The 18300-nt window shown below is 38.6% G+C and overlaps 1 protein-coding gene across 4 annotated transcripts in view; it reads left to right on the top strand.

Moving 5' to 3' along the window:
• The window catches only part of EXOC2 (exocyst complex component 2), a 191467-nt gene that overhangs the window by 75206 nt on the left and 97961 nt on the right, over positions 1-18300 (top strand). For all 4 annotated transcript variants that reach the window (XM_075921345.2, XM_075921343.2, XM_075921344.2 and 1 more), the window contains 2 exons: positions 13089-13214; positions 15481-15605. In XM_075921345.2, coding sequence (XP_075777460.2) covers positions 13089-13214; positions 15481-15605 — 251 coding nt within the window. The remainder of the gene's footprint in view (positions 1-13088; positions 13215-15480; positions 15606-18300) is intronic.

The raw sequence follows: 18300 nt of genomic DNA, 5'->3' as shown, positions 1-18300 counted from the left end.
AATTCATATTGGTTTTTAATTGGTGAATACAGATATCCCCTATCAGAATAAATGCCAGTAATACATGGATATATAGGAGACTGGAGCATTGTGGAATACTGTATTTGCATCACTTGATATGAAGTATTAGATGACGTAGTGTGTTCTTGTTCTTCATGCACATATATTTTTGAAGCTTAGTTTAGAGATTGACAAGCTGTGGCTACAACCTGCCACAGTGTCCAAATATCGCACTTACTCAGTTTTACCAACAGATTCATCACTATTCAGTGGTCTTCATTTTCACTGGTGTTACTGCTGGAAGCTTCCGGGTGTCACATCACCACAACTTCCAGTTAACATGGTCTGTTATAATAATATCCTTTCCACCCAAAAAGTGTTTGTAAGATTGGTATTGTAGGATGTGAAGACAAAGAAAATGGTACTGTATATGACTTTGAAAATTAACTAACTGGCCAAATTTTAGTATCCCATATAGCCATATGGATCCATCAAACATATTGAAGAACATCTTTTTCACTTAAAGCATAAGATGCTACTTGAGGTAAGTGTATGAGAATCTGTTTTTCTGGGAAGAAAGATAACTCTCTAACTCTCATGTTAATGTTACTCCAAGTGCATCTCAAACCAGATAAGGGTTTCTTTATGGGATGTGTCTAGACTACATCCCTCTTTCGACAGAGGGATGTAAATAAGACACTTAGAAATTACAAATGAAGTCGGGATTTGACTTTCCCGTGCTTCATTTGCATAACTGCATCATGGCGCTTTTTCGAAAGAGTGCCATGATGCAGTTATGCAAATGAAGTGTGGGAAATTCAAATCCCAGCTTCATTTGCAATTTCTAAGTGTCTAATTTACATCCCTTTGTCGAAAGAGGGATGCAGTCTAGACATACCCTTTCTTGGAACCACAATTCCATTGAACTGTGGAAGTGTTTCACAGAACTGGTATATAGGGTTCGCAGGTACTTAAGGTACTTGAAGATAATAGAACAACGAATTCATGAAATCTAAGTAGGGCATGTACAACATATGCCTTTAGCTTCAGTCTATGCTAGCAGATGCTGCTATATGCCATATAACAACAGTGGTAGTTGGAGAGAGTTTCATTTAGGAATTCACCAATTTAGGTGTAAAAAATAAATGAAAGTAATAAGATCCACATAAAAATATAGTCGTAGGCTATTGCTTTCTTATTTCATCTGAAAGCTTATTGAAAGCAACCATTCCTTAGCTTCTTATCCAGAGAAATAAAAGAGGAAGATATGAGGTTGAGACTTTTTTTTCTAAACTTGTCCAGAACATTGTTTCTTAATTATGAGTCTGTGGACTTGCATGGGTCCCTGAGCTTTCCCTGACACAGTTTAGGAAGGTAGCAAGCAAGTCCCTGGTGTCAAAAAAATTAAGGAACACTAGTCTAGAAAACTGAGATGTGTTCGTTAAAATTAATAGAAGATGTTTGTCAAATTTCCTAGCCTGTTTCAAAAATCTCAGCCTGTGTCTAATGCTTCTGCTTATTCCTTATTATCTGAATTGATAATGTGTGGGACTTGAAGCAATTGATCTCATCCCAATGTTAATATTAAGCACTTTATTGTGTTAGCAGCTTTCTGGGAACTAAATGGGGAATTTATGCAACCTAGTCTGCAGAGCACATATGTTTATAAATGTATGGAACAAGCAATACATACATAGATACATATATTAAATGATCTTAAATGAGTGTGATTGGAGATGTAAAGTATATTAAAAGGCAGTGTAATAAATGGATGTCTTTCAAGAAAGCAATATGTCTTTCCATTCTAGATATGAAATTGTTTATGTAGAAAACAGAGAAATCAAATTTATTTATAGAAATAAAAATAAGGAGTTATTTATATTTATACTGTATTTAGAGACCATTCCCCAAGTGAAGTTGCTAACAGATTTTCAGACTGCCTTTTTTTATTAAAAGCCTCCTTTCCAAGAAAAATTAAATTGTATATCAAGTATTTGGCAGCAGACACTAGTCACAAAGTTGATACTTTCTTGAATGCTGTATAAGATCTTTCTCAAGGTTTCAATTTTTAACAGGCATAGCATGCACTTATCCTAACAGATGGTGCTCTTCATATTATAAACATGGGGATACAAAGCTAAAGATTACCACTGCACTTTAAGAACACCAACATTAATCATTGGATATTCCAGACTATTCTTCCACTGACTGATTATACAACACAAATTTGATTCATATATTTAAATTTAACCAGGTCTGATGGTGTTAAAACTTCAGTAAAGATATCTCAAATGCCAGTAGGAGGGAGACAGTGTGTGTATGATGTATCACAAGCATTTTGAAGCTAAACTGTATCTGTTTCAAACAAGAGGAGTGCTCTGGATTGTTGCGCATGAAAAATTTTCTATTGCCTTAATACAAGTCTAATTCATCTCTTAAATTCCTGTGACAGATCCAAAATTAGACCAAAGCCTTTGCTTTTCCTGCCAGGAAAGCCTTTGGTTAGCCCCCCGTTGACATCCCCAAACAGGATTTTTAAAGGTGATCATCAAAGATGGTTGAGGGTTTATTTTGTGGGGGCGGGGGGCAGGGTGGAGGGGAGGTTGTGAGGAATGTGGGGGAAATAGCTTAATACTATTATTTGCTAAATGCCCCATATCCATGAGAGGTGATTGACATGTCAGTTTAAGACCTGTCTGTCCACAATGGGGATTTTCCCTATTTCAATTATTGTTGCTCAACAACCAATATATCTGAACCAGAAAAAAAATCTGTAGTGTGGACAGTGTCAATTGCTATAAGAACTCTTTATGTGTAAATGCTGGATTTGCCTGTCTGCACTATGGAATTCAGTAGAGCAGCTACACCAGCCAGACAACCGGTGGCTGTAATCAGGACAAATCTGCAGTATACGCAAGGATTAAGTAAACTTCCCCACCATGCATGTATTATTTTAGCTTTCCGTAGAGTTCTCCTGACAGTCTACCCAGTTGTCAACTAACAGAATCTCAAAGGCTCTAGTAGGCACCTGGAGAAAGAAGACAGTAAAGATGCTAATGTAGTTGACTTTTTATTGTATGCTGTAGTTTAATTAGATATTTAAATATTGTTTTTGTATTCCAAATGAGAATGGTGGATTTATAACAGTACCTTCATCAGGAAAAAATCTGTTTAGTTGGACACTGTTGGACAAGTTGCATTCTATAATTGTTACTGGTAACTAGACTGTGTTAGAATTCTGACACAGCACAGTGTAGAGCATGCTAGCGCAGCTTGAAACAGTTCATTAGGAAATTTTATCCCAGTTGCCCATCAAGTTCTTTATCTGCTTGTATAGTCATTTGTTCCTCTGACAGACTTGAACTTCTTATCTTCATTATATTTGCTAGTGAAAAGTTCTTGTTCTGTTCGTCTGTCTCTTTCTCTTTCAAGGTAGGATGAGAAATCCTTTATATTTGTTGTTGTTTTTTAAATTTTATGTTTATGGAATAATTGCCCAGAGATTGAATGGAGCCCTTTTCTAAATCTAAATAAATACTCTTGCAGCACTGCATTAGGCCAGCCATTTGTCGAAAGACTCATTGTGGCTAGAGCCAAAATCTTTCCCGTCACTTAGTCCATAGGCTCATCCTTCCCAAGGAAGATTTTCCAGCATAGACATAGAATTGTGGGAGTCTTTTAATTGCTATTTGAATGTAAAGCCTGCCTTGTTAAAAGCACTGTGAAATGTTAATGTCTGCTCAAAGTATATACTGCTTGCATATCTACCAAAAGGTACCTGAACAGTAAAGAATATAGAAGCTTCAGGGGATAGCTGAGTTAGTCTGTACAGGATAAACTTAAAAAACAACAAAAGGTCTGGTAGCACTTTATAGACTAACAAAACATGTAGATGGTATCATGAGCTTTCAGGGGCACAGGCCGCTTCTTCAGATGACCGGAGTTATGAGTTTAGGATGTGCAGACCAGCACTAAGTGTTTCACTTAGGGCTTGATACTCTGAATTGATCCTCCTGTGATTTGGGAAGAGCCTAGATATTTTCCAACCTGATGCTTAGTCACCTTCATTATCCCCACAGCTAAAACAATATTTATTTAAATGTATTTGGCCTTTTATTTATCATTTTAGCACATTCCTTTGGTTTTTCATTACTTTTGTAGACTTCTTGTAGTCAGACTTGTAGTTCGGGAAATATAAGGGACATAATGAAGTAAAGTGACAGGCAAATAAATGCAAATAAATAAGCTTTAGTTTAAAATTTGCTCAGGAGCAGTGCCAAAATAAAGTGAGTATTGAGATTTCTAAAGTGAATATGTGGGAAAGAAACTTTAGAGAGTAAGAATATTTTCTAAGTGTCTGATAGTTATTGCTGGAGCTTTGCTTTTGGCTATGTGGGTCTTGTGATCCTGTGAGCTAAAACAAGGAAGGAACTTAATGTTGTTATTTTAAGTGACTGTAGCTAATATCATAGCTTCACATGAAAGATGTTCTGAGTCAGAGCAAGGATATAATCCTTTTTCAAACCTTTAAAATAGACTTATGTAAATCCTAACACCATTAAAGTGTGAATTGCCCGATGCATTATGTGGCATGTGTTGGTATGTATAACCTGTGTACATTGTGTTACTTTTTTAACAAAGTAAACACATCAGTTTTGAAACAGAAAAATGTATCACATTTAGCCAATTTTTTTATGCTAAAATGGTATCATTTTGGCTGCATTTTTAGTATGGTGCTCAACTGTAGGTACTGTCTTAAGGATATATGTTTTCTTTTGATGCCAGAATAACAGCAGCTGTACATAGTGTGAAGTAAGGAGGCAGATGCTTAGATCACTTTGCTCTTTCTTCTGTACCATACTAGGATTCTATTCACCTTGCGATGAATGATCTATCTTTGTTAGAGCAGACAAGCCAGCAAGACTTGTGTCAAAAGGGCCTTTTCAATTTGTTATCCTAGCAGCTGGTTCTCTTCTATTGCCTTCACTTACTGTACATCTGGAAGAAAACTTCTTGCAGCTGGGAGCCATTTCATGTCTAAACCACATCCCCTGTCAGTCACAGAAATAGTCTTTTGACAGTGAATGTCCAGCAAAACTCTTAATGAGTTATTAATTAAGAAATTAAAGTATTAATCACTACTGAGCTTGACATTGGACTTTTTTATTGTATGTCTGTTTTTAAATTGTTAAACCTATGTTGCAGTAAAGATGTGACAATAAAAAAAAAATACAATTCAATCAAGGCCAACATTTACAAACTGGGGTGAAATCCTGGCCCCATTCAAATGAATGGTAAAAGTCCCATTGGCTTCAGTTGTCAAAATTTTCCCCACTGCTAAAATTAGTCTACTATATCCTTATAGAGGTGCCTAAATAAAAGTAGCTGACTGTCAAGAATGCACTAGAATAGACCAGTAAAAACAGTCAGTTTTATGTAAGTGCCTAACTCTAGGTACTGAGTTTTGAATTCAATTATTTTGAGTCCTTGGGACTAAGATACAAGATTGCCCATCATGTAATTACAAATAACAAGCCTAATTGCCAGGTTTTGGTTTGGCTTGCTCCAGTATTGTCAACTACAAAAAGTGAAAAATATTTGTCAAGTTCTTATTTGTTATTCCAAATCTCTATTTTTCTTCCTGTATAAGAATTCCTATCTTAAATGCAAAACCTTCCAGCACAATTTGTTTTCAAACATTTTTCAGAAATATCAATAGTTGTAATGCATGAGAACTAATCTAGTAAATGCTAGGTTTTTTTCTGTTTTGTTTGAATGGATTTTTTTTAATGTTTTACTTACTGACCATCTGAAATCTGTCATACTTCTAAATATATATGAGAGAGTATTGAAAGCAAACAAAACAGTAATTTATCTCTTGATACAGGGTAATTTTAAGGGAATTTGTAGTACTCTCTTAATTTCTTGTCTCAACAAATTGAAATTCTTCTATGTAGCGTGCTTGAAAGGAATCCTATCCTGGTTGTGTCAGTGCAGGCTCCAGGCACTGCATGTTTGGTCAACAAGCAACAGTGGGTGGTCGGGCTGTAGGACAGGACAAGGGCCCGCTGTGCACAGGAAAAAATGTTCAAAGGTGTTTAAGGGTGGTAAGGAAGTCTGCCTCCCTTCAGAGAGTCCGGAGGCTATAGATCAGTATACCCTCACACTTGTGGCCTGTGAGAAAGCTCACTATAAGAGACATAAAGGATGAGAAAATACAGTAACTATATTCACCTAGTTACACATGTGCAGAGTCCTCTTAAATGTCACACATATGCGCACCACAGCTAAAGTAGTCTGTTTCAATATTGACTGGCACTTCAGCTTTTAAAGGAAATTTGTAATTCTTCAGATGTCTCATTAGAAGTTGCTTTTTCAATCCAAGGAGAAATAATATTCCTCAATAGAAACAAACTTCAGTCAATAGCCCTTCTGAAATCCTTTTGAAAAATTGTAGTTGAATTTTACTTGCGGGATATGCCAGATACAGATTTGATGCAGCAATAAGGCCACATTTAAAAATGGCTCAAAACAAAATCTCATTGTTATAAAGGGGGGGAAAAAAACAAATAAAGTGAAGGTACAGAGAATTTTACTGAACATACATTTGCTGTTGCTTAGTTTCACAAATAAGTTTTAGAATATAATTAATTGTTTAAAGGGTTTAAATGGTTGACCTGTTTATAAACTACAGCAAAACTACTTTAAGTATATTGCCTATAGATCTTCAGTGCAGTCACACATAGTAGCATGCTGAATATACAGTATATGTACATAAACCATATTGTGTACTGTACGTAAATGTGTGTATACATTTAATGTGTATATAGCTGAGAGAGAGAATTCTAGTTGTAATTATAGCAGCATGCACACAAGAATATATTCATAATTACTTTACTATACAGTACGTTTATGCATATGTGTAGTAGATGTCCTCATAAGACATACAATTGCTTTGTATGCAAGGATCTGATTTTAAGAGATGCTGAGCACAGATGAAGTGTGTGCAAGTGTCAAACATATCCATTCTAATATTCATATTTTATCACAGTAAATATGTGATGTAAAACACATATTTTAATGCATATTATATTCAAAGAGTATAGGAAAATATTTTAAAGTGACTTAAAAATCATGGAGTAATGAATATAAAAATCTCCTGTTACAAATTCTGCTTTATTTGATCCTTTTGTGGTTTTACAGTTGTAATTAAAGCCTTTTTATATGTACATTTTCTTTCTGTTAGTGTGGTTGGGTATTTGCGGAGAATGTAGTGAATTTAAATGTAAATATTTATTTTTCCATATTTCTTTCATTAAATATAAAGTAACAAATATGATCTACATAGATCCTGTGTTTTGGAATTAAATATTTCTGTGCCATCAAAGATGTGATACATTTTTTAAAAAGTGTGTGTCAGTAATGTTTATGCATGCTGCAAATAACCTGTTCCTGCAATATGACACCCTTAATTTGTGGAAATTCATACCTAACTTGCTAAGAATCTCTGGTTAAAAAATGTAGAATGTGGGGGGGAGGGTAAACTTGTAATCACAATAATTTCTTTTGGGTTTTTAAATATTTACTGAATATGAACATCTCCATTCTTTACTTTGGTCTTAAAATAATTCCATGGCTACCCTAGTATTTGTGCTCCTAGAGAGGAATTGAATATGGGAGGAAATTTGTTTGTAAGTTAACTCCCACTTTTCAAGATTTATGTTTAGTATGCAGTCTTCAAGCGCTATCTTCTGGCCAGTTCAGAGCAAGATCAGCTTTGCTAATGTACTCCAGATGTTAGTCCTGGAGGTGTATGTGCTGTTGCTGTTCCCTGCTGCTGTGTTATACTTGCCTATAATGTCAGACAACCAATTAAGAAATTAGTTCATGTTAAACTTTCTTTTCCTCATACTACTGCAGCCTAATGATATGGTTTCTAGTGGAACAAGAGAATATTCCTTACACTACCTTCTGTTGTTAGTGAATAAATCAATAATTTTGGGTTTTATAGAATTTTACGGCTTTCAATATCTGTATAGTATCAGGTTTTTAAAGTGATTTTAAGTGAACTTGCCTAAAGAAAACTTTGCAAATGGTCTGTTTTTCTTAAATAATTCTGGCAGTTGATTAGGCACTGACATTTTTAGAAACAACCTATTTACAAGAAATTCCTCACATTTACAAGGTATCTGGATGTTGAGGGCAGAAAATCTATTTCAGTGTGTTAAAGCATGAAACTTTCACTGTCTCCTGTACTTGAAAAGTGGTTTGTTAGGGAAAATACTGTAGTTTTAATTTTATAATTATATTTAAAAGCACATTTTAACTGAACATATATATTCCAACTAAATAACATGAGAATAGCCAACTACCAAGCCATGCTGGAAAAATAAGACTAGTTAAATTATGACTGCATCACTAAATTTTCTGATAAAATCCCACTGGACAGCAGGAGAAGATGGTAAATGTTTTATTTCAGATTAGCAATTTGTGGCATATACTTCCAAACAGACAGCTCCTTGATGTGTCAGATACTGCCTCTGAATCTATGACAAATTTGTTGCCATGAGAACATCTTACTGGCTACATGAGTCCAGGATACCTTAAGATACGCAAGTTACCATACAGGGCCTCTGTTTTGAGGGGTTTGACCTGCTTTTTGAGAAATATGACTTATTCGCTTAGGGTACGTCTACACTTGCCCCCTAGTTTGAACTAGGGAGGCAAATGAAGGTGACCGAAGTGGCTAATGAAGCGCGAGATTTAAATATCCCACACTTGATTAGCATAGTCGCAGCCGGTCACTATTTTGGAAATTGACTAGCCTGATTTAACTAGCCAAGAATAGACGCAGTACTCCGAGAAAAACCCCTTAACTCGAATTAACTGGTGATACTCCTGCTTTGACAAGGAAACTAGCTAAGCCTCAGACTTACCCTAGGAAGTCTTACCGTTAGTGAAGACATTCCGAACCTTTAAGAAACCATCATATGTTCCAGACAAGTGAAACATGACTTCCCCTGCATCATCTTCACAACTGACAGCATCCTCAAGGCAGCAATCTTTACTCCTCAGTTGGGAGCTGTGAGTGAGTTCTAATAGATCATGTTGTTATATCAATTCCATTTGGAGGTCATCTTTTTCATTTTCTTGTGGCTTAGAGTACAATAATTACAGATTGTTAGGTTACAGAGATGATAGAAGTGGGATATAGCATTTTGTTCCACACTTTCCTCATCCCTGATCAGAGACCTCTAGTGACCATCTCTTGGACCAGTAGAAGAATTCTCAAGGAAGGGGTTACACTCCCACTATTTCTGATATCAAAGAAAAATGGGAAATGGTACCCAGTTCTGGATTTGAAGACATCAAAGCAACTTCTTCAGCAAATTCAGGTTAAAAATGGTAATTCTAGCTTCTGTGATTTCCTCCCTACGGCCACAGGACTTGTATGCCGCTTTCAACCTTCAGGATGCTTACTTCTGTATAGCCATTCATCCTGCCCACAGAAGACATCTAAAATTTCAAGTGGGCGACTGCAACTATCAATTTAGGGTTCTGCCATTTGTGCTATTAGTGGCACCAAGGGTATTTTATAAAATGCCTATCAATAGCAGCATCTTACCTGAGAAAGCAGGGAGTCCTAGTTTAGCCATTCTTAGAGGATTGGCTTACTTAAGGGAAATCTCATCAATCTGTTGGTTCTCTTAAGCAAATAATCGGTCTCTTTTCCTCCATAGGACTCTGGGCAGGTATATACTACAGACTAAAGTTGACCTAAGTTATGCAACTCTAGCTACATGAATAACATAGCTGGAGTCAAAGTACCTTTGGTCGACTATTTGCCTTGTCCACATTGCTCTGAATGGACAGGATAAACTTTCCTATTGACTTACCTTAAACTTCTCATTCCAATGGAGCACTGGAGGAGATAGGAATGCATTTGGCAGTTGTTTTAGTGGGTCTTCACTAGATCTGCTAATTGACACCCTTCCTCCTCCCCCCCCCCCCCCCCCGTGGATTCATCACAACAGCATTGATCCACCTGGTAGTGGATCCAACAAGGAGAAATTGCTCTTAATTCCCACTCAAAGAATACAGTTTGCTGTGGAGGGGGTAACCTTGGACATAGTTACAGCAAAAGCTTATTTATCTCAGGAAGATTCTAAAGAGAGTCAAGTGCACGTCCATCCTCCAATATCTGTGATAACTTTCTTCAGGCTTCCAGGGCACTAGGTTTCCTGAACTTACGTAACTCAGCATGCCAGAATTGGTTACATGGAAGAATAGTTCAAGTCATTGTATCCACTCCACACATACCACCTAGAAAGGGAGTTGCAAGTCCAATTGTCCTTCAACTAATGTAAGGCTTCTGGTTCCCTGGCTTATTTCATGTCTTCCCAGCTCTGGTTACACAATAGGCCCACTGCTTCCAATTCAAAAGCAAGATTCACACTTCCCTCTCTGCCAGGGCTATCCGGCTTTGGAATTTGTGTATATCCACCTGTGTATGCAATTGGATTGTAATCACAGCTGCTTATCTTCTAGGGCTTTAGAATGTGACTATGTATACTCCTACCAGGAACTTCTTCCAAGACCACAAGTGGAAAAGAGGAGCCAGCATGTTACCCCACTGCTGGAATATACAGAGTATCCCCGCCCCCCCAGACTTATTCAGCACAGCAATAAATAAGAGATGTACCTTATCCCTGGAGCAAAACTGGGATAAGCTGGGTCCCCTATTTGTAGGGAATGCTTTTCACCTTCACTGTCTATTGTATGCATTTGTACCAACTCCTCTAATAACCAAGTTCTACTCAAAATAAAAAAGGACAAGCCAGAGTCATCCTAATGGTTCCAAACTGACACAGACAAATATGGTTTCCTTTCCGGATGCAACTTGATCACTCTCCAGGCCTTTCCTCATCTTCTCTCAAAGGAAAGCAGAAAGATCCTTCATCCCAGTCTCAGAGTGCTTCGTCTCAAAGCATAGTTGGTCATTGGTTCATTGGGTTGGAAACATCCTGCTGATAAGAGTTACAGCAGTGTTTCTTAAACTGTGTTCCATGGCATACCGGTGTGCCGTGAGGCAGTCGGAGGTATGCTGTGGAGAATAACAGAGTTCAAAATGACCACCCTTAAAGGAGCAGGCAACCTTTATTTGTTTATTTATTTGTATGTTTGTTTATTTGTTTATTTATTTGCTTAATAACTCCCCCCAACCTTTTTTTCCCCCACACTAACTGTTCCCAACCTTTTTTTTTTCTTCTTTGCTCAACAAAAAATCCTTGGTCTTCTTCATTTAAACAAAAATTGTTTGATGTTCCTTGGTCTTAAAAAGTTTAAGAAACATTGAGTTAGAGAATATTATTACACGGCAGAAGACCGGCTTCTCTCTACACATACACGTAAAAATGGACCAGATTTGTCTGTTGGTATGACTTCAAATTTATTTCACTGGTGACCTCATTGCTATTAGATGTACTGAATCATCCTAATACTAAAAAGCTTGTGGCTATCACTGTGCTCTATTAAAGTCCACATGGTAGTCGTCATGGCTTTCCATTCTCCAATAGAGGGTTATTCCAATTTTACCTACCCAATTGACAATAACCTTCCCCTAGTCAAGTGTCCTACTTGTGTTTGGGGCCTGAGTCTAGTTCTTAATGCATTACATGACCACCATTTGAACTGACTGATACCTGCTTGCTCCTCCATTTATCCGTGAAAATGATATTCATGATAGCCATCATATCAGCATGATAGGTTGGGAAAATAGAGTCCAGATGGCTTTTGTAGTATTTTTAAGGGCAAAGTAATGTTGTGATCACATCCCAAATTTTTACCTAAAGTCTCCCCTGAGTTCCATGTTAGCAAACCTATTTATCTGCAAATGTTCCACTCTAAATCTCATCCAGATAAACAAGAGGCAGTCCTTCAAATCAGAATTGCCAGGCCACCTATCTGGATTAAACCTTCAACAAGGCCCCCAAATTGTTTGTCTCTATCGCAGATAGATCAAATCAAAGTTCTCTAATCAAAGATTTTTGGAGTGTTTAACCAACTACATTAATCCTTGCAGTGAGTCTCGTAATATTCAAGCACTTTTGGACATATGAACTCTCTTTACAAGTTCCATTTCCACTTGTGTGGCATGTCCTAAAAACAAGCTTTTTACTGAAAAATGTCAATCTGCTATTTTGGGTTTTTATACATATGTTTGCAGAACACTATACAATAACTCACAACTCTGCATCTGATACTGTTTGGCTGTTTCACACTGGACTTGACTACAAAGTTCCCCTCTTCCTCATCCTCATTGGGGAACTGCTTGGTAATCACCTAGGGTGCATCTACACGGCACTGTAACTCGAAATAGATACACAATTTGAGCTACGCAAATTGCGTTTCTTATTTCAATGCTATTTTCTATGCTAACTTAGTTCGTCATTTCGAAATAAAGCACTATTCTATAACATCCCTTACTCCTCGTAGAATGAAGTTTACAGAAACATCGGAATAGCAAGCCTGAAATAACAGGCTTGCTGTGAAGACATGGGATAGCTATTTCGGAATACTCTGGTATCCCGAAATAGCTTTGCAGCGTAGATATATCCCTAGAGTAAAGTATCTAAAGGGGCACTACTTGAAGAAAAAGAAATGGTTACTCATCCTGTACAATAACTATAGTTCTTGGAGATATTTGTCTATATGGATGCTCCACTATTTGCCCTCCATCCCCTCTACTTTGAGTTCTCTTTTCTGGTAAAGAAGGAATTGAGGGTGCATCAACCACACAGTGTTATATAACAATGGCATAGGGTTGACTAGCACATATGTGCAGGCTGAATACACACCGCTATGAGAAATCTCTGATCAGAGGCACAGGCAATGGTACACTTAGATTGGAGCACCCATAGGGACACACTTCTTGAAGAACTGTACTTGCATGGGGTCAGCAACCATTTTTTTCTTAAATTGAAGATATATTTTGTTACATAATTTTGAACCTGATACAGTTCCTCTGCACAATGAAATTGGAGTTCCATAAAAATAAATATATGAATAACTGTATCACTGTTTTTCAGGGATTTCATTGTTACATAGCCCCATGCTGGACCTGGACAGTGATGTGCGTCCCTCTCCACTTGGCCATCTCAGTCAGACTGCTTCACTTAAAAGGGGCAGCAGCTTTCAGTCAGGTCGTGATGACAGTAAGCATCTGTTTTATTTACAAAATAAAAAAATCTATTTCTAGCAAATCCCTAGAGCTGGTTTATTTTACTGTGTGTTCCGTAAGTATTCAAATTTGATACAGGGTAATCGTATTCATTGTTCTAGTCTGTTGACAGAAAATGAGCTACCAGTCCATAACAGAATAATATATGTATGTGAAAGTTATTTTCATATTCTGCCTCTACTACTCTATAATGACATAGACGTTTTTTAAAGGTAAATTGCCAAGGCAAAAAGGGCTTGTGCTTATTACAGGATTGGATTTCCATCACTCAAAAAAGGAGCCCACTAAACTGAATAGTTTTCCTCTCCTTATAAAATCCTGAATAAAAATCTCAAAAAACACTATACTAAAGAATATTCCCTTTGCTGATCTAAAAATTACATCCAAATCTTCTTTTCCAAGTTGCAAAGCAACAATGTCTCTTTCCATTTTTAGTTCAGGATTTGTCCTATGCTTTAGTAACTACTTGCCTATTTTTATTATATCAGTATCTTGGTCTCTGTAATATGAACCCCAGCTGCCTTTGTTTTTATGCATGTAAATGACTAGTCAACTATTAGATATTCAAATGCTCCCCCTACCATATTGCCTCTATAAGAGAGAGTCATCAAAGGGGGCGAGCTTTAAGCCAGTTCCCCCCCCAGCACCAAGTCCACGGCGGGGCAAAGGAGACAGAGGCACAGCAGGGAAACGGCACTTTCAGTTCCCACTGTGGGCACTTGTACATTTCAAAAGCAGAAGAGCCCTGTGGGGTCAGAAGTGCGACAGGGAGAACGGGTCAAGCAGGCACTCAAGCAGTCCCTGTGCTCTCTGTGGGGTCCCTTCCCCTTGAGAGGCAGCAAGGTTGGGGGACGAGCTGGCTTCAAAGCCAGTTTCCCTCAGCACTGTCTCCGGGGTGCCCCCTGTCCGCTCCTGCTGCCTCTGTTAGAGGCAGCAGGGAAAGATAAGGGAAGCAGCGCCTGTCCACAGGGGTCCCAGCAGGAAGCTGGGCCCCTCATAGAAAGGGGCTGTTGCCGCAAAGCAATTCCTATTTGTGGTGGCCAGGGCTGGCCACCGACAGGGACTGCTGCCTGAGCAGCCCCTACCCACGGCCAGCCCTGGCCACCGCAAACAGAGGCTGCTCCAGCCCCAGGTCACAGCAATCAGAGCTGGCCACCACAAACAGAGGCTACTCTGACACCGGCCCCTGTTTGCAGAGGATGGGGGCTGCTGGATTCAGTGAGCTGGCTAGCGCTGATTGCTCTACCAGCGGCACTTACTACAATTAAAATGCAGAGTCGCAACGCAGGTGACTCTGAAGCTGGCATGAGCCAGGTCTGCTCATTCCTCGCTCAAGTCAGCTCCTGGAGCTACCCCCACTGCGGCTCTGCAGAGCAGCGCTTATCTACAAATTGTATTGACTAGATGATTAGCCAGATAATCGCATTTTAGCATCCTTACTTTGTTTCCCTGTTACTTAACACCTCCAGGCCTGGTTATGTAAAGCAGTAAACCCAACAGGGAAAATATGATTGCATGCCTTTGTTTTACCTGGATGTCCTTGTGACGTAGTGGGGGTACTTGCTGGGCTGTGGTGACCTCTGCTGTCTGGAGCAAGACCCAGCAGGGAAAACCTCATTATGCAAAGGTAATGCCAAACCTGTTGAACCAGACACCCCCCATGGAGAGGAACAAAGGAAGGTGGAATGCTGCCCTGGCTGTGGGGCAGGGCTGGAAGAGTGTGAGTTAGTTGCTGTCTGGGAGCATGGAGGAGACAGCCTAGGAAAAGGGGCTGGAGTTTAGGGGCCCAGTCTCCCCCCATCTCAAGGGGGCCTGAGGCATCCTAGCCCAGCTCTGTGACCAGATTACATCTGTGCTGTGCTGTATCCTGGAGAGGCAATAAACTTCCTCTATTCCACCGGCTGGTGCAGTCTGTTTGTGCCATTTCGGGGTGCAGGAGACAGAGGACCCCCAACGCGCCGTCACAGTCCATAGCCAAGCTCCCTCTTCTTTTCCAGTAACTAGATGGGCAGCATGAGAACCATTTATGTGTCCATGACTTAGGAATCTAAGTCCTATTAAGCCCCAAGTAGCAAGATCATAGGTGACTGAAACTTGAATTTGCATCTCTCCCAGACTCCTTTGACAAGGATGAGAATATAAGGGAATGGAATTTGCCTTTTGTATTTGCCTTTTAGATCACATGTTTAAAATAGTCTTTATTCTCAGTTCAAAGTTATTTTTTCCACTTTTCCTCTCAGCTTGGCGTTGCAAAGCTCCTCAACAAGTTGCATTTGTTGAAAAGTTGACAAAACTTGTTGTAAGTCAGCTCCCCAACTTCTGGAAACTCTGGATTTCTTATGTGAATGGAAGCCTTTTCAGTGAGGTATGGACTTATGCATACAAATAACCTAAGTGGCTTCATCTCGACAAAACTCATAGAATTATTTTGTATCTCAATCTGAGTTTGAAACTGTAGGGCTGCGTCTAGACTGTCATGATATTATTGCGCAAGTGTTTTTCCGTTGAAAGTATTTCCGCAAGAGAGCGTCTATACTGGCATGTGCCTTTGCGCAAAAGATTTGCTTTTGCACAAAAGCATCCGTTCCAGTGTAGACGCTCTCTTGCGCAAGAAAGCTTTGATGGCCATTTTAGCCATTGGGCTTTCTTGCGCAAAAAATTAACTTGGCTGTCTACACTGGTCCTCTTGCACAAGAATACTTGCGCAAGAGGGATTATTCCTGAGCGGGAGCATCCGAGTATTTGCACAAGAACCACTGATTTTGTACAGTATAAAGTCAGTGTTCTTGTGCAAATACTTGTGGCAAGTGTAGACAGGCGGCAAAATTTTGAGCAAAAGCAGCCACTTTTGTGCAAAATCTTGCTAGTCTAGACGCAGCCTAGAAGTATAGTACCTAGTGGAGAATATGTCTGATTAAGGTATCTTTACAGCTTTTCAATTTATAGAGATTTGTAGAATGACATAAGTAATTGTACATATATTGATTGGTGCTTCAAATGGGCCCACTTTGCTTGTTATGAATGTTTCAATAACTTTCCTAGCAACATATATGTAAGGGTGCTATTTTAAAAAAAACTGAACGCTTCACAATAGGAGCTATTTTATACTGTAGTGTAGTTCTGTGAATGATCAACTTCTAAAAATTGCAATGTACATAGTTTCAGCCCTGCTTGTCAAAATCATCAGCCAACTGTCCCATGTCGGATCTTACATTTAGCCTCATCTAAGAAGACAAGATATTTGGTAATCATAAGAAATGATGAAATAAATTAATCTTAAAGATATGAGAGACAAAGCCAGAGGGAGAGTGTTGTCTTTCTGGAATGGGCATATATATTTTGTAACTTTGAAGAATTTGGATATGAGGATAGATTTAACCCCAGAATTTCAAAATGACAGACGCCAAGAACTCTGTGTGTGTCTGTGTGTGTCTCTCTCTGTCCCTGACACATACGCGCACGTGTGCGCCAAATCTATGCAAAATAACTGTAGTGGCATGGATCACAATTGTATTTGTTCCTCCTCTGGTCTTGTGGTAAGTAAATCCAGCCCATTAATTTTGTAGCATTATTGTATCGTGCCCCGAACAGCAGAAAATATTTTTCAAGATGTCATCAAAAGGAATGTAACTTATACCAGTGATCATACAAAATGACAGTATTGATAGCTTTTTAAACAGATACACTTACTCAGATATGCATACAGTATTCTGTCATATAATCATTATAACTAGAGACTATAACTATTTTTTGATTTGTGTAATTGCTAGTCACCAGTTTATAAAACTACAGTGTATTTGGCAGAAAGAGACAAGCTGCAAAGGGCCTGGCCATTTCTCTACTTTTCTAATAGCAGGACACTAAGTGTAGTACGTGCCTAGAACAGGAAGTATAGTATATATCTCCATCATAAACTCATTTGTTCATAAGCCAAACCCCCCAAAGTTTAAAAAAAATGTAAAAAAATTGCAATGACCTGTTCATAAGTGGACTCTATATCAGCTGTTTTAAAAACTCCTGGTCCCAGCTCATCAGCGTAAGGCTTTGGCACGTCGAGATGTTTTGTTTACATGGAGCGTCTACAGGCATGGAGTCCTGCAGCTCTGTGTCCGTGATTTGCCGTTTTTGGCCTACAGCAGTAGTGAGAAGTGGCAGCCAACATGTCCCTTGGCCTGTGCTGCTTCCCGCAACTCCCATTGGAAACAGTGAACAGCAGCCACTGAGATTGATAAAATGCAGTGACCCGTTCATTAGCTGACCCCCACTCTTTTTACTGTGTCATATTTAAAAAAAAAAAATCGATTTATGATCATGTGTATATATAGTGATTTTCCATAATGATGAAGGCGTTGTCTGGTAATGGAACAGGAAGCCTTCCATTGCTAGATCATCAATTCATATGAGATGCTGATCTGTGGTATTTGAAGTTCTTATAATAATATGAAGGTTGAAAAAGTCATATTTTTGAAATGTAATGTACCCCTGCTGCACACACATATCATATCCTTTGTACGTTTATTTAAATGCATTTAGATGAGATACTATTGGGAGCTATCAAGTAGTGCAATAAGCCTGTACTTCAGGTGAGACAATGGTACCCAGAATGAGTGTTGTATTTGCAAAGTGGTGGGAAGACTGCAACATGACTATGACTACAGTTTTTACTGTTTAAATTAATGTCGCCATCTTCATGTGATATTGGTTTTGCATGGGCAAATTTTGGGCTTTGGGTTTTTTTTTCCAGAAATGACGAAGCTCTTTAGCATGTGACAAAAGTGTTGAATATCTCCTGAATATTTTGCAGTCTTCTAACATGAAATGTTTCACATCACATATTCTTAATTATCAGAGTAATCATCATACACTTCTGTAGCTCAGTTGAAATGTGCTGATCAGATCAGTCTTAAGCTAAAGGTTGGGCAACAGTATCAATAGATTGCATTCTCATAGTTTGTACTGCATAGTGGATACATAAAACAGTGTGTGAGTTCCTCATGTAATGTTTCTTCTTTTGTAAGCTTTTGTGCATATAATGCAGCATCTACTCTGCCTGATAGGCT

Source organism: Pelodiscus sinensis, chromosome 2, assembly GCF_052426305.1.
Source record: "Pelodiscus sinensis isolate ZL-2025 chromosome 2, ASM5242630v1, whole genome shotgun sequence".
Classification (NCBI taxonomy): domain Eukaryota; kingdom Metazoa; phylum Chordata; order Testudines; family Trionychidae; genus Pelodiscus; species Pelodiscus sinensis.
Note: the sequence above shows the minus strand (reverse complement) of the source record. Positions and strands in the feature narration are given on the sequence as shown.